General features: G+C 54.0%; 1 protein-coding gene across 2 annotated transcripts in view; it reads right to left on the reverse strand.

Moving 5' to 3' along the window:
* Window positions 1-11557, reverse strand: part of ZCCHC24 (zinc finger, CCHC domain containing 24) — a 63565-nt gene extending 52008 nt beyond the window's left edge. The window contains exon 1 of one of the 2 annotated variants that reach the window (XM_011974889.1): window positions 11410-11557. In XM_011974889.1, coding sequence (XP_011830279.1) covers window positions 11410-11445 — 36 coding nt within the window. In that variant the 5' untranslated portion in view covers window positions 11446-11557. The remainder of the gene's footprint in view (window positions 1-11409) is intronic. The other variant, XM_011974890.1, reaches the window with a different exon arrangement.
* Between the last annotated feature and the right edge of the window lie 906 nt (window positions 11558-12463).

Here is a 12463-nt window from a genome sequence, read left to right on the forward strand (position 1 = left end):
GCTGCAGCCGCGGCCCTGGGAGAAGTTCCATAACCCCCAGCCCAAACACACGCATGGATTCACACTGAATCTTCAGCTTGAGGGCTCTGGGCTCCAGAAGCCTGAGTTCAGATCCTAACTAGTGTGTCTCCATGGACAAGCCAGTTAACTACTCTGGGCCTCGGTGACCCTGTCTGTAAAATGGGTCTAGTAACAACTCCTCCTAGGGTTTCTATGAGACTAAAACGAAGTCACTAATGGAAAGTGGTTTATCTCATGCCTGGCACTTCAGAACCACTCAGTAAATGGCGATGATGATGATGGCTATTATTATTATTACCATTAGTTATTAACATACTGCCACAAGGTGAGAACATAGAGTAGAAAGCAACCTGTCAGATTTGGGGCTCTGACTTTCCTAAAGTCACTGCTGCCTCAGTTTCCCCACCTTGTAAGGAAGGGGAAACGTCAGCTTGCAGCATTGCTCCCGCTTCACACTAGAGAATGCTGAAGCCCAGCCCTTTGCCAGGTTTCCTGCAGCCCGAGGCTTGTGTAGTCTGTGTGTGGGGAGCCCTCAGCCCGGCCAAGCCACGTCTCTGGAAGCCCAAGGAGGGAAGTGGCCCATCTCTGTCACCTCCAGATGACAGGAACCAGACATCTTGCTTAGCTTCACAGCAGACGTGGCCCAGGCCCCCTCCTGGTATATACAGCCTCTATTTATAGGAGTCACGGGCTCCGGGCTGCCTGGAGCACTGGAATTTAGCGAAGGTGGGGCTGGCAGGGAGCAACCAGTGGTCCCCCTTTCCTGGAGCAAGGCCAAGGCTGAAAGAAGCGGCCTCCTTAGGAGGGTCAACCACAAATCTGGGCTTGGGGCTTGGGTATCTCCTGGCCCCAGCACAGGTGCCCAAGAACTGCAGGAATAAGCTACGGACCTTGGGGGGCCTTGTGTCTGATGGGGAGACAAGGATTTATTTTCGGGAGTTCCAGGCTGAAGGAGAAGCAGGGCCCCTGAAAGGAAGGGCCTCAGGCTCTCTTACAAAGATGGGGCAGACAGGAGCCCAGGCTGGGGACAGTCCTTTCTGTGTTCCCTTAGCATAGGAAGGGGAGGGAGGCAAGCTGCGGGCTGGCCCCAGGGCACAGGGCACAGCCTTGTCTCCCCCAGTTGAAGTAGATCCTACTTTGCACAAGTATGTGTCCCAGCCACCCGACTGTTTCCATTTGCAGGCATCTGCCACTCCCCTCCTAGCGACACGGTCCTCATCATCTGGGTGTCACTAATGTTCTTGGTGCCTCAGGGCACATGGCTGTGCGACCACAGCCCTTTCCTTCTGGGCCTCTGTTCCCTCTCGTGTGCATCTGGAGCAGAGCCTGGGATGTGGAAGGAAAGACACAGACACCACATCCGGCGCAGGCCAGCCCAGCACACAGTCATCTATAGAGATTGGGAAGGATCTCAATGGGTCCTACTGACTGTAACTTCTCTATCACTGCCCGGCCCGACCACCAAATCCAGAGTGGAAGATTCCACATCGACCTGCGTTCAGCCTGAGGGGGACTGCAGCTCTCAGATAAACCCAAGATGGAGCAGTCCACCCTGAGAAGCAGAGGGTCCCCCATCCCTGGAGCTGTGGGAGCCAATGGGGGTCGACCTTCCAGGGCGCGGGGGAGAATTCTGATAAAAACCAGATCAGAGGACAATAGTAACACAGACCAAGCTCTTACTGGGACCCTAGCACTGGAAATTTTGCACGTATTGAGATAGCTGATTCTCCCCACAACTCTATGAGTCACTATCCCATTTTACAGATTACATGAGTGTGCCCAAGCCTGCATTGAATGACCTGGGAAGCTTATGACAAATAGTTTTCTGGGCCTCACCTCAGACCTACCAAAGCAGCCACCTGGAATCGAGGGCCTGAAATCTGTATTTTTAGGTGTGCGGCAAAATATACACAACAAAATTGACCATTTTAATGATTTTTAAGTGTACAGTTGAGTGGCATTAAGAGCATTCACGCTGCTGGGCAGCCATCGCCACCGTCCAGCTCCAGAACTTTTTCATCTTCCCAGACTGAAACTCCATCCCCATGAAGCAACAACACCCCCGCCTACTGCAGCCCAATCTGTATTTTTCAAGCTCCCCTAGGCAATTAAGGTACAACCAGCACTGTCCCACCCAGCCTTGGAGCACCTGGACTTCCCAACCATCAGGGTCTCCCCTTATCTTGACGCTAAGACTTTCCCCACACCAGAAGGCCCCCTCCCCCTCCAAATCTGCCCCAGCCTCCCAGAGAAAAGTTCATCCAAACAAGAAACTTGAAGCCCCAAATGGTGTGACTCACCCTCATGGCTGGGAAACACAATTTCACAAATAACAACCCACTTATTATTTTTTTCTTTTTCTTCCTTTCTTTCTTTCCTTCTGGTTTTTTTTCCCCCCCCCCTGGATAAGATTTAAGCAAGTCCACAGGAATCAGGCTGTTTGGCAGCAAATTGTCAAGAGGAAGGGGAAGTTTGGTGGGTGCCAGAAAGTGCACTAATTACACCCTGAAAAACCTCTCCCCCATCTTGCGGCCACGGTCCCCTGCCCACGGACGGCCCCACAGGCATCCCTGGGCAGTCAGAGGCCTCTAAGCGGGTGCCCTCTCCTTGGCAGCCCGACACCCCACCCTCTGGAGGGCCACAGCCTTGCTGCTGCCCCAGGCAGCTCCACAGTGAGAGAAGCGAGGCCAGAGCTTCCCCTCCTCATGGCCTTTCCACCTCTAGTGCCCTCCAGCCTGGCTGCAGGGAATTAGGGCCCTTCCCCAAGCCCTAATTCCAGACGAACACTACCTTAGAGCCGAAAGGGCAGAGACCATCAGCTGACCCCACCTCATTCCCACATGACAGATGGGGAAACTGAGGCCCACAGGGGCACAGGGACACAGACCAGGGCACCCAGACAGGCCCCAGGGCCAGAAGTCCTGCTTGGCTGGCCGGTGTGAAGGGTGGGTGGGGCAGTGAGCTGCTTCCTCTCCGAAGCCCCGTTTGAGCTCGGGCCAGGGAGGTGAAAGGCAAATCAGCCTCCTGGTTGTTTCCACAGCCTGTGGGGACTGGATGGAACAGAGGCCAGGACACAGAGCTCTATCCTCTCCTGCTCGGAGCTGGGGCTTGGCCTCCTGGGTTTCCCACCTCTACAGTGTAAAATGGAGCGGGGAAGAAGGGCGACCTTGCCGATCCCCGCGGTCCTGCTTTCCTAGGGTCCAGACACCAGGGTCCTGAGAGACGCCCCTGGAGCCTGGCATGCAGAGGCCAACACAGGCACCATCTGTTCTGTGGCCTTCCTTCCGTGGCTGGAGCGCACGGCAGCCCTAGAAATGTTCATCTATAGGCCCTAACCCTGCTCCTCCCCGCATGCCCACCGCGCAGCTCTGCCTTTCTCCCTCCAGCCCGCACTTGCTGCCTCACCCTGGGAATGCTCTTCTCTGTGTCCATCCAGAACCCCTCCAGGGCCTGGCTCCAGATCGGGCTCTAACTCCAGGGTTTTGGCCTTGACCCCAACCCTTCCCCTTACTCAGGCCTCAGGCTCCAAGGAAAAGCATGAAAAGCACAGATTCAGGTGCTCCTGAAGTTCCCCCTGGCCATAGAGGCCCTGACCCCCACCAGAGGCCTCGCTGATCCCTCCGACCCCAGTGTAGCCCAGTCCAGCACTGTGGTTGGCAGGAGGAGGGGCAGGGATCATGGCGCAGCCCCTCCTGAGTGACAGGTGGAACTCTGAAGTTGGTCTCTAATCTCTCCCCACGGGTGAGGCCTCCTCACCTCTCCCACAAGGCTGGACATCCCTGAAGACAAAAGTTCTGCAAGCCTCCGTTGCCCCACAGCCTGCCCTGGGTGCAGATGGTCACCAGCAGGGAAGGGCCTGCCCACTTGACAGACAGGGTGACAGATGCCCTAGCGGTCTTCTCATTTCCATGGGCTGAGTGGAGGGGCGCTCCCACCTTAGATTAGGCTGCACTGGGCACTAATGCAGGGCACACCCACTTATGCGGTAAGTGGAAGCCCTTGGGCCATCTAGGCCCAAATCACCAGCCTTAGGGAAGAGGCCACCTCTCTTTCCTCCCTAGGTCAGTGACCCCAGCAGCTAGCAGGAAGCATGTGACCCTCACACCACATCTGGGGGACCGTGCATCACACTCCTGCCCAGTGCTGGAATTTCTCCAGGGTTTTTGCTTGGCTGCTGGGGAAAGGTAGGTGGGAAGACATTATAGTTTACTTTTTTTTTTTTTTTTTTTGAGACAGGGTCTCACTGTTCTTACTCTGTCACCCAGGCTGGGTGCAGTGGCACAATCACAGCTCACTGCAGCCTACTGTTCCTGGGCTCAGGTGATTCTCCCACCTCAGCCTCTCAAGTAGGTAAGACAACAGGTGCATGGCACCATGGCTGGCTGATTTTTTGTATTTATTATTTGCAGAGATGAGGTTTCACCATGTTGCACAGGCAGGTCTCAAACTCCTGGGCTCAAGTGATCTGCCTGCCTCGGCCTCCCAAAATGCTGGGATTATAGGCATGAGTCACTGTGCTCGGCCTGTGGTTTACTCTGATCATGTGGTGTGTCATATATTTGACTAAATCCTTTACCTTTCTTAGTCCCTTCATACCTGGCAAGAATACTATTCAAATGGGCATTATTGGCCCCATATTATAGAGCTAGAAACTGAGGTGCAGAGAGGCTGAGCGATTTGTTCAAGGTAACACAGCCAGCACGTGTTGCCCTGTTATATTTCAGCCTCTACATGGTCTCCAAGGCTTGACCTCCCCTATAGGAAGGGGAATCAGAGGAAAATGCCAGGTGCAGACCACTCTCCTCGGCACGGAGGCCCTGTGACATCATATGCTAAGCCCCTCAGCCCTTGCAAGATGAGGGACCAGTGTCTCTGGGCTGCATGAGGGATGCAGGCCCTGGGGATGGTGGTTCTGCTGCAGAATACAGGGTACAGAGGCAGAGATTTCCAAGGCTGACTCCAGTTCTCCCCAGAGCCTGACCAGCAGGACTTCTTCTCTTTTCTTCCCTCCCCGCAGGACAGTAAGTAGGCACAGTGGGTGAGGGATAGCAGGAGTTAGGGCAGGGGGTAGAAGCTGCAGAGGGCAGCCCAGAGGGAGAAGAGAGGGCACAGAGACAGGACAAGAGACAAACAGGAGAGGCAGTGACAGCAGGCAGGATGGGGAGCAGCATGTGCTGGGAAGGATATGGCCACAGTGAGACCATGGAGGAGGCAGCGTCTGGGCCAGGCTGCCAGGCAAGGCAGAAGCAAGTGCTGAGTCCTGCTCTCCAGGCCTGAGAAGGCCCCGGAGGAGGAACTCTGATTTGAGTCCCCAGCTCTGTAGGGGTTCCTTTCATCAGCTGAACAACCGCTTTCTTATCCCAAAGCCACCCCTACTCCACCCCACAGACACGCGCACACACACACGCACCCACACTCCTCTGTTTGGGACAAGAGACCATTCATCTCACAAATGAATCCACCCCTGTCCCAAGGGGATCTGTACTTCCTCCACCTCAGGCATCTATCTGGGGCTGGTCAAACACATACATGTCCGATATACACAGAGGTGGACACCAGCCCATCTCAGGGAGACAAGGAGACAGCCCGTGGGCAAGGTGGGAAGTGAGCCAACGGGAAAACATGGCCACACCTTGACTGAGGGTTTTCAGCTGTGCTCAGCCCCTGACTCTGTTTGTTTCCCAGGTCTAAAGCTGACCCATGGGCCAGCACAGTGCTGGACTGGCCACGACAGGCACAGCAACCCTTCACCCAGGACCCCAGAGGGCACCACTGCCTCCTGGAGGCCCATTCACCCAGCAAATGTAAAACACAGTTCCCTGGACACAGTCAGTGCTTAGCAAAAGATTCTTATTTAAATCACAAGTCCAGGTGATTTTTGGTGGGGGAGTGGGCAGAGAGAAATAGGGAAAGGACCCGGGAAAGGGGGAACAGACAGTGGCAGCAGGACAAAGCAGAGGAGACCTGAGGAGATCCCTTTCCTCCTTGGTTCTAACAGCTCCAGCCCAGGGTCACCACTCACCTGACAGGTGCTCGCGTTTCACAGCTATACGCCCTCTGCTCAGCTAGTGTGTAAGCACTGGGGACCGGGCTGCCTCTTACTGCTAGAGCATATTTGTTGAATGAAAGCAGAGAGCAAGAATATGAGAATCCCAGGACTGGAAAGGACCTGCATATTTAGCTAGACTGTACTTGGTCTGGAGTACCAATGAGGCTTGCAGTCTCCATTGTAGGGGTCCTTGATCTGTGATCCACTGTGGGCATGAAGGTGTGCACGGTCCCCCTGAAATCACATGCACACATGTGTATATGCATGTGCACGAATGCTTCTGTTCTGTGCATCGTGCTGGCAGCAGAAACTCTAGTTGTCTTCGGAGTCTCAAAGAGGTCCCTAACCAAAGAAGGTCAAGGACCATTCATCAGCATACCCAGGCCTCTGCTGAAACACTTGTAGGGGACAAGATTTCACTATCTCCCAAGTCAGCTCATTCCAATTAATCAAGAAATCAATAAATAGTTTTTTTCTGTGAGACAGAACAAAAGGCAAAGTAGCCCAGGAGAGTACTTACATGCTCACAAGTCTGGAGGTGGAAGGGAGGAGGGGAGGTTACAATTCAAGACACCCACCCATGTAGAAAACATTAACTGAGCAGCTAGCATGTCCTCCGCACTAAGAACCAGATGCCAGGATTACTAAGTAGAAAAGACAAGATTCCTACTCTCAGGGAGCTGACAGTCTAACTACTGAGACAGACACACACATTGCTATTACAGGACAAGACCAATCGTTCAGACATGCTTTACAAAAAATTAGCCAGGAGTGGTGGTGGGTGCCTGTAATCCCAGCTACTAGGGAGGCTGAGGCAGGAGAATCCCCTGAACGTGGGGGGAAGTGGAGGTTGCAGTGAGCAGAGATCGTGCCACTGCACTCCAGCCTAGGTGACAGAGCCAGATTCAATAAAAAATAAAAATAAATAAAAATAAAATAAAATAAAATAAAAAGACATGCTTTACCAGAGCACCTACAACTCATTTTTCACAGGCTCACAGCAGCTGGAGAGAGATCTGCTCCTGGTGGCAGCCAAGTAAAACCCCTCAGAGAAAGGACATCCATTTGTGTCATAAAGAAGCCAGTTGGAATGTGTCCATGTACAAGGGCAGGGAATGGCATTTTAGGTAGCAGCAATAGCAAGTGCAGGAGCTTAGAGGAGGGAGAGTGCTTGATGTTTTCAGAAACTCCAAGTAGACCCGTATGGCCAGAGGAGGGCTGAATAAAGAATCACATGCCACCACTACCACCACAACACACACACACACACACACAGACAGACAGACACACACACACACACACACAACAGATCGAGGACTTGAGACCTAGGCTGGAGTCCTGGTTCTGCTACTGATTCCCCGAATGCATCGTCTTTCTGTAGAAGAGCCTTAGTTTCCCTATCCAAACAATGGGGATGCTGCACACAGGCTAGGATATTGGTGCAGAAGCAGTAGGAAGTACTCAGCGCCCATCTTCTCTGCTTCTCCTAAAGCAGGCCAGCCTTGGACTCATGCCCCCATGCTGGGTTGATGGGGAGTGGCTGGAACAGGGACATGGTAGGAAATCCAGTACCCATGACCAGTATTCAGCAATTCCAGAAAGTTGGGGGATCAGAGACAAAATGTCGGAGGCATTGAGGCTTCATAGGATGCCCCTGTCCAGATGGATTGCTGCCTGCCCTCACTGGGACCCGGAAGCTGATCAAGGGGAGGGCAAACCTGGGGACCAATTGCAGGACGGGTTGCAGAGGCAACCCATAGCTGGAACACAGAATTCTATATCGAGCTCTCCCACTGACTGGCTAGGTGACTTGCCAGGCCTCTGTGTCCTCTTTTGCAAAAAATGGGAGCTATGAGGAAAGAGAGACCATGAATAGAGCACCACCCAAGAGCAGGGGACTGTTCCACACGGGCCATCTCCTCCCCAAGCCCTCCTCTGGGTACTGATGGCATCTGGCTCCCTGCCACTGCTACTTACTGATTACTAATGCCGTCTGCTTTCCTCCCTCCCACCTGACTCAGAAGGTCCACGAGGTGTGGTCTTTCCTCTGAGCCCATGCCTGTCCAGTCAACGTAATCTGACAGAGGGAGGGTCAGGTTGCCTCAGCCAACAGCTTCTCAAATGACGGTCCTCCTTGCCTGAGTCACACTTCAGCTTCCTAAGGGTGGCCAAGAGAGCTGGGAGCATCCTCCCAAACTCTGGACTGGAATAGAATGGCCATTGCTCCCAGGCCCTGGGGCTGTCCCCTAAACACACACAGACCACAAAGGCTGCTGGGAACCCACCGGAGATCCTTAAGCCCATTCTCAAACATGGGCACCTCATATCCTCAGGCAGAAATGTAGCCTTATTCCACACATCCACACTGGTCAGGCAGCCCGTGGGCTTATCTCCACCTGTTGAGGGCACAGGTGACACATCCAAACCCTTGGGAAACTGCCAAGACTGGGGCCTTTTAAAGCAGGACACTATAGCTACTCCTCTAAGGGTTTTAATGGCCATGTCTGTACAGAAGGGCTGGGCCCAGGGAAAGGCCATCTGTTAAGCCTTGTGACACCTTGCTACTGTTCTCAAACCACCAATGGGTAGACCTGAGCAGCAAAGAGGAGGTTCATTGCTACAGAGGCTAATGCTCTAGGAAGAGCTTCCTAAAGGTTGGAACTATCGGAACTATCCAACAACGGAGAGGTCTCCCAGGAATAAGCATCCTGGGCCTGGAGATGTTTGAAAGAACACTGGCAGGTGTCCTAAGCCAAAAATGTTCTCTGCTCAAATAGGTGTGGGAACTGTCACACTGAAGAAAGATTAACAGGTTTTGCACTGCAGGACTTCTCAGAGCCTTTACTATGCTAGTGGGCAGGACTTCTCAGAGCCTTTACTATGCTAGTGGGCAGGACTTCTCAGAGCCTTTACTATGCTAGTGGGCATTGTGTGTTTCCAAGGGAAAGGAAGGACACTGTGTCTTCCAAATGTATTTGACCACAAAGTCCTTCCCCCAACACTCACAAAGTAGGGGTCTCTTGACAATAGGACCACACCTTCCAGCTACCTTTGTCCCTGGAGAAACAGGGAAAGGCAACAGCTGCCCTAAGAATTCTACCTGAATGGAGTGAGACAGCCACATCTCCCTGGAGGCTGGGGGGTACAGGGACTACCTGGCAGGGTTTCCAGGCAGTCCTCCAAGGGGCCCAAGAGGTCATCTTCACAAGGAGGTAACTCAGCTTTTCCAGAAATGACTCCCATAGTCCCTTTACAACTGTGAATTTAAATTCCAAACAAGCAGGGAAGACCCCATGCAGCCCAGCCCCCACTCTGTCTAAGAACTGCCTTCCTTGGGTACCTGGAAAGAGAGAAGGGGCTCAGCCAAGGGCCTTAGGAATCCCTTTCTAAAAGTGTATTGTCATTGCCATAGATCAGGTTTTTGAAACTGGGTTTCACGGGGCCTAGTTTGTAGACCCAGAAGCCTTTTAAGAAACTGTGCAAGGTGCTTGTGTCCGCTTCAGCCTGGCACCCTCACCACAAGCTGGGAAGTCCCCACAAGAATCCAAGACACCTCCTGGTGCTTGCTCCTGCACCAGGAACTCTGGTGTGAACTCTGCCATCTCTCTCTCTGCTCTCAGGGCCAGTGTGCCACTCAGAACCGTTGGCTTATCTTCAGCTTCCAGAGCCGAGGTTCCAGGGGCACAATGGGCTTCTGTGCCCCCATGTCCTCACCCCCTCCAAATCCCAGCTGCATTCATGGTGTTTTGCTATTGTGGTGAGAGCAGCCTGGGGGTGGTGCAGGAGGGGGTGGGCTCTTGGCACAGGGGCTGGCGCAGACAGGCCGTGGTCAGTGGTCAGCATGCAAGTCACATCCACAGGCACTACCACCGGGCCTGCCAGGCCTCGCACAGAATGGTGATGCTCCTGGACCCCCTGGGTCCCTCCGTAGAGTCCCCTCCGGCCCACACACGACTTGCTTCCTCTCCGACCAACCCCTTGGTGGCATTGAGGTGGGGGGTATTTTTTCTTGCCTTCTCAGCCAGTTGCTATTTTGGAGCCATATTAGGTCACCAGCTAAGCCCTGGGCGCAGGAAAGGCCTGTCCCCAGGAACACAGCTGAGGCTTTGAGAGGGTTTAGGAGGCAAAGTGGGTGGTGGGGGCGGTGAGGATGAGTGAGCCTGTAGCCAAGAGGGCCTTCCGGAAGTCAGCAGGCACAGCCCTCCATCACCTCCGAGGAAGCCACTGGCCTGTGAGCATTGGAGAAGTCCCTCTTGCCTCCCCAAGCCTTCTCTTGTTTGAACAGGTCTCAAATACTATAGATACAGCATCCTGGGGTGTAGCAGAGACTAAATTTAACAGATAGGTAAGCTAAGGCTCAGAGGGAGACGGGGTTCCCTGAAGTCGGGTCATGAAAGACTTTTCCACACCACTGCACTATACAGTATAACCTTTTCCTGCTCCTTTCACAGTGTGTGCCTTTATGGGGAAACTGAGGTACGCAGCAATGAAGTGACAGAGGGCAGGTCTCACTGAGCTCCAGTTGGGATCCTGGATACCAGAAATTTTCAAAAAGCAGCACAACATCCTATTCTCATAGGGTACTCTTGATGGCCCCAAACTCCCAGGTCCTTTCAGGGGAGACCCACTGGTGGGGAACAATGCCACCATGGTAGGGAGAGCAGAGGGAGGCTAGAAGAGGTTGACTAGGGGTCCACACTTGATCTGTGGGTCAAGTTCAGCCTTCTCCCAGGGTGAGAAACTCCCTTGGGGCTCCCACAAGCGCCCCCATCAAATCACCCACCATTCATACCCTATGTCTGTTTACTCATCCGTGGCCCCCACTGGCCTGTGGTTGTGAATCCCCAGGGCCTGCCCAGAGCTCAACAAATGTTTGGTAAGAGAACAAACAACTAAAAACACCATGGACCGAAGAAACACCCCACAAAGTCACTGGTCACCTGAAGCCACTTCCCCAAAGAGGCAGAAAAGTCTCTTACAAGAAAGAAAGATCTCCAGCCAAGAACCATTCCTCACTCGGAGGGAATGCTTTACAGTTTACAAAGAGCTTTGGCATACAAATGCTTTTGCCTGGCACCAAAGGGTGCACTTCCAGACTCATCTTCCTCCTCTGCACCCAGCCCCCTCCCACACCTGTTCTACCCACACAGGTCAACACGTCAGCCTGGGTAGTATTGGCCTTAGGCCAGCATTTTATATGTCCATGTCTCCCCTAGTAAATAATGGCAGAGTCGAACTCAAGGGCGACCCTCTGCATCCCTCTCTTATCCCCAGCACACCCTTGCATACATAGGCTTTCCTCCCAACCCATTCAGGACTCTGAGTCTCCTAACATTCACCGATGTGCCCAGGTCTGGAAGGAAAGTGACCCCCATGCGTGTCCTCCCCCCCCCCAACACACCTCTTGCATCTTTGCAGAGAAAGCCCCCACAAGGGGAGGAAGTGAAGGCCACAGATGGGTGTCTGAAATTCCCAAATGAGGCAGAAATAAATGGAGGGAGAGGAGGAGTCCAGCCCAGGGAAAGGAGTGGTATCTGGGCAGGCCCTGGAGACTCTTCAAAAAGGGCTGGGAGGTGGTGGCGATCTGTGTATTTATCTTGCTGGCAAAGAGGCGCTGCCCAGTCAACTTTGTAACTGAATCTACCAAACAGGCAGACTTTGCAACACAGCCGGCCCAGGTTTCTGCATAAGGCGCTGGGCAGCTGGAACCTCTCTCCCTTTCTAGCCCCGCTCCCAAGAGCTCAAGAGGATTTCCCTTTCATTTCCTTCCAGGCTGGGAGGGCTAGGGACAGCGCAGTCTGTGGGGTCAAGCCCTCAGAAACCACTTCCTATGTGGCTGGGGGAGGGCGAGCAGCTGGAGGACTTATCTGGGGTCCCCGAGTGAGAACAACAGGAGAAGCCCTCTGGGCAGTCACTGCTCTCCAGGGTGCCTTTCGGGTCGGGAACAGCAGAGGTCGGAGCAAAGATTTTAGGCCCTTCCAGAGGAGCCCTGAGCAGAATCTGCACTCTCGGTCCCAACCCGCGGTGGCCAGGACAAGGATAGGGTTGGGCGTGAGAAGGACACTTGGAAGGGGCTCCCCGCCCAGGCCGCACCCCAGCTGTCTGGAGAAAATCCGGAGACAACCCCTCCTCAACTCCCTCCCCCAACCCCTTTGGAGTAGGGCTGCCCTGGCAGGGAGAGGGGGCGGGAGAGCCCCGCCCCGGGCTGCGTTGCTCCAGCCCAGGCTCAGCCGGGAGGTGACGCGCTCCCGGCACCCCGGGGACTTCGGGCAGCGAGTTTGGCAGAGTTGAACGAAGCCAAACCAAGCCGGGCCGGGCAATGCGGAGCCAGGCCGCGCCAGGCCAGGAAGAGCGGGTCAGACAGGGAACGGCCCGCCACAGTGGGGCAGTGGG

Source organism: Mandrillus leucophaeus, unplaced genomic scaffold, assembly GCF_000951045.1.
Source record: "Mandrillus leucophaeus isolate KB7577 unplaced genomic scaffold, Mleu.le_1.0 Scaffold15, whole genome shotgun sequence".
Lineage (NCBI taxonomy): Eukaryota > Metazoa > Chordata > Mammalia > Primates > Cercopithecidae > Mandrillus > Mandrillus leucophaeus.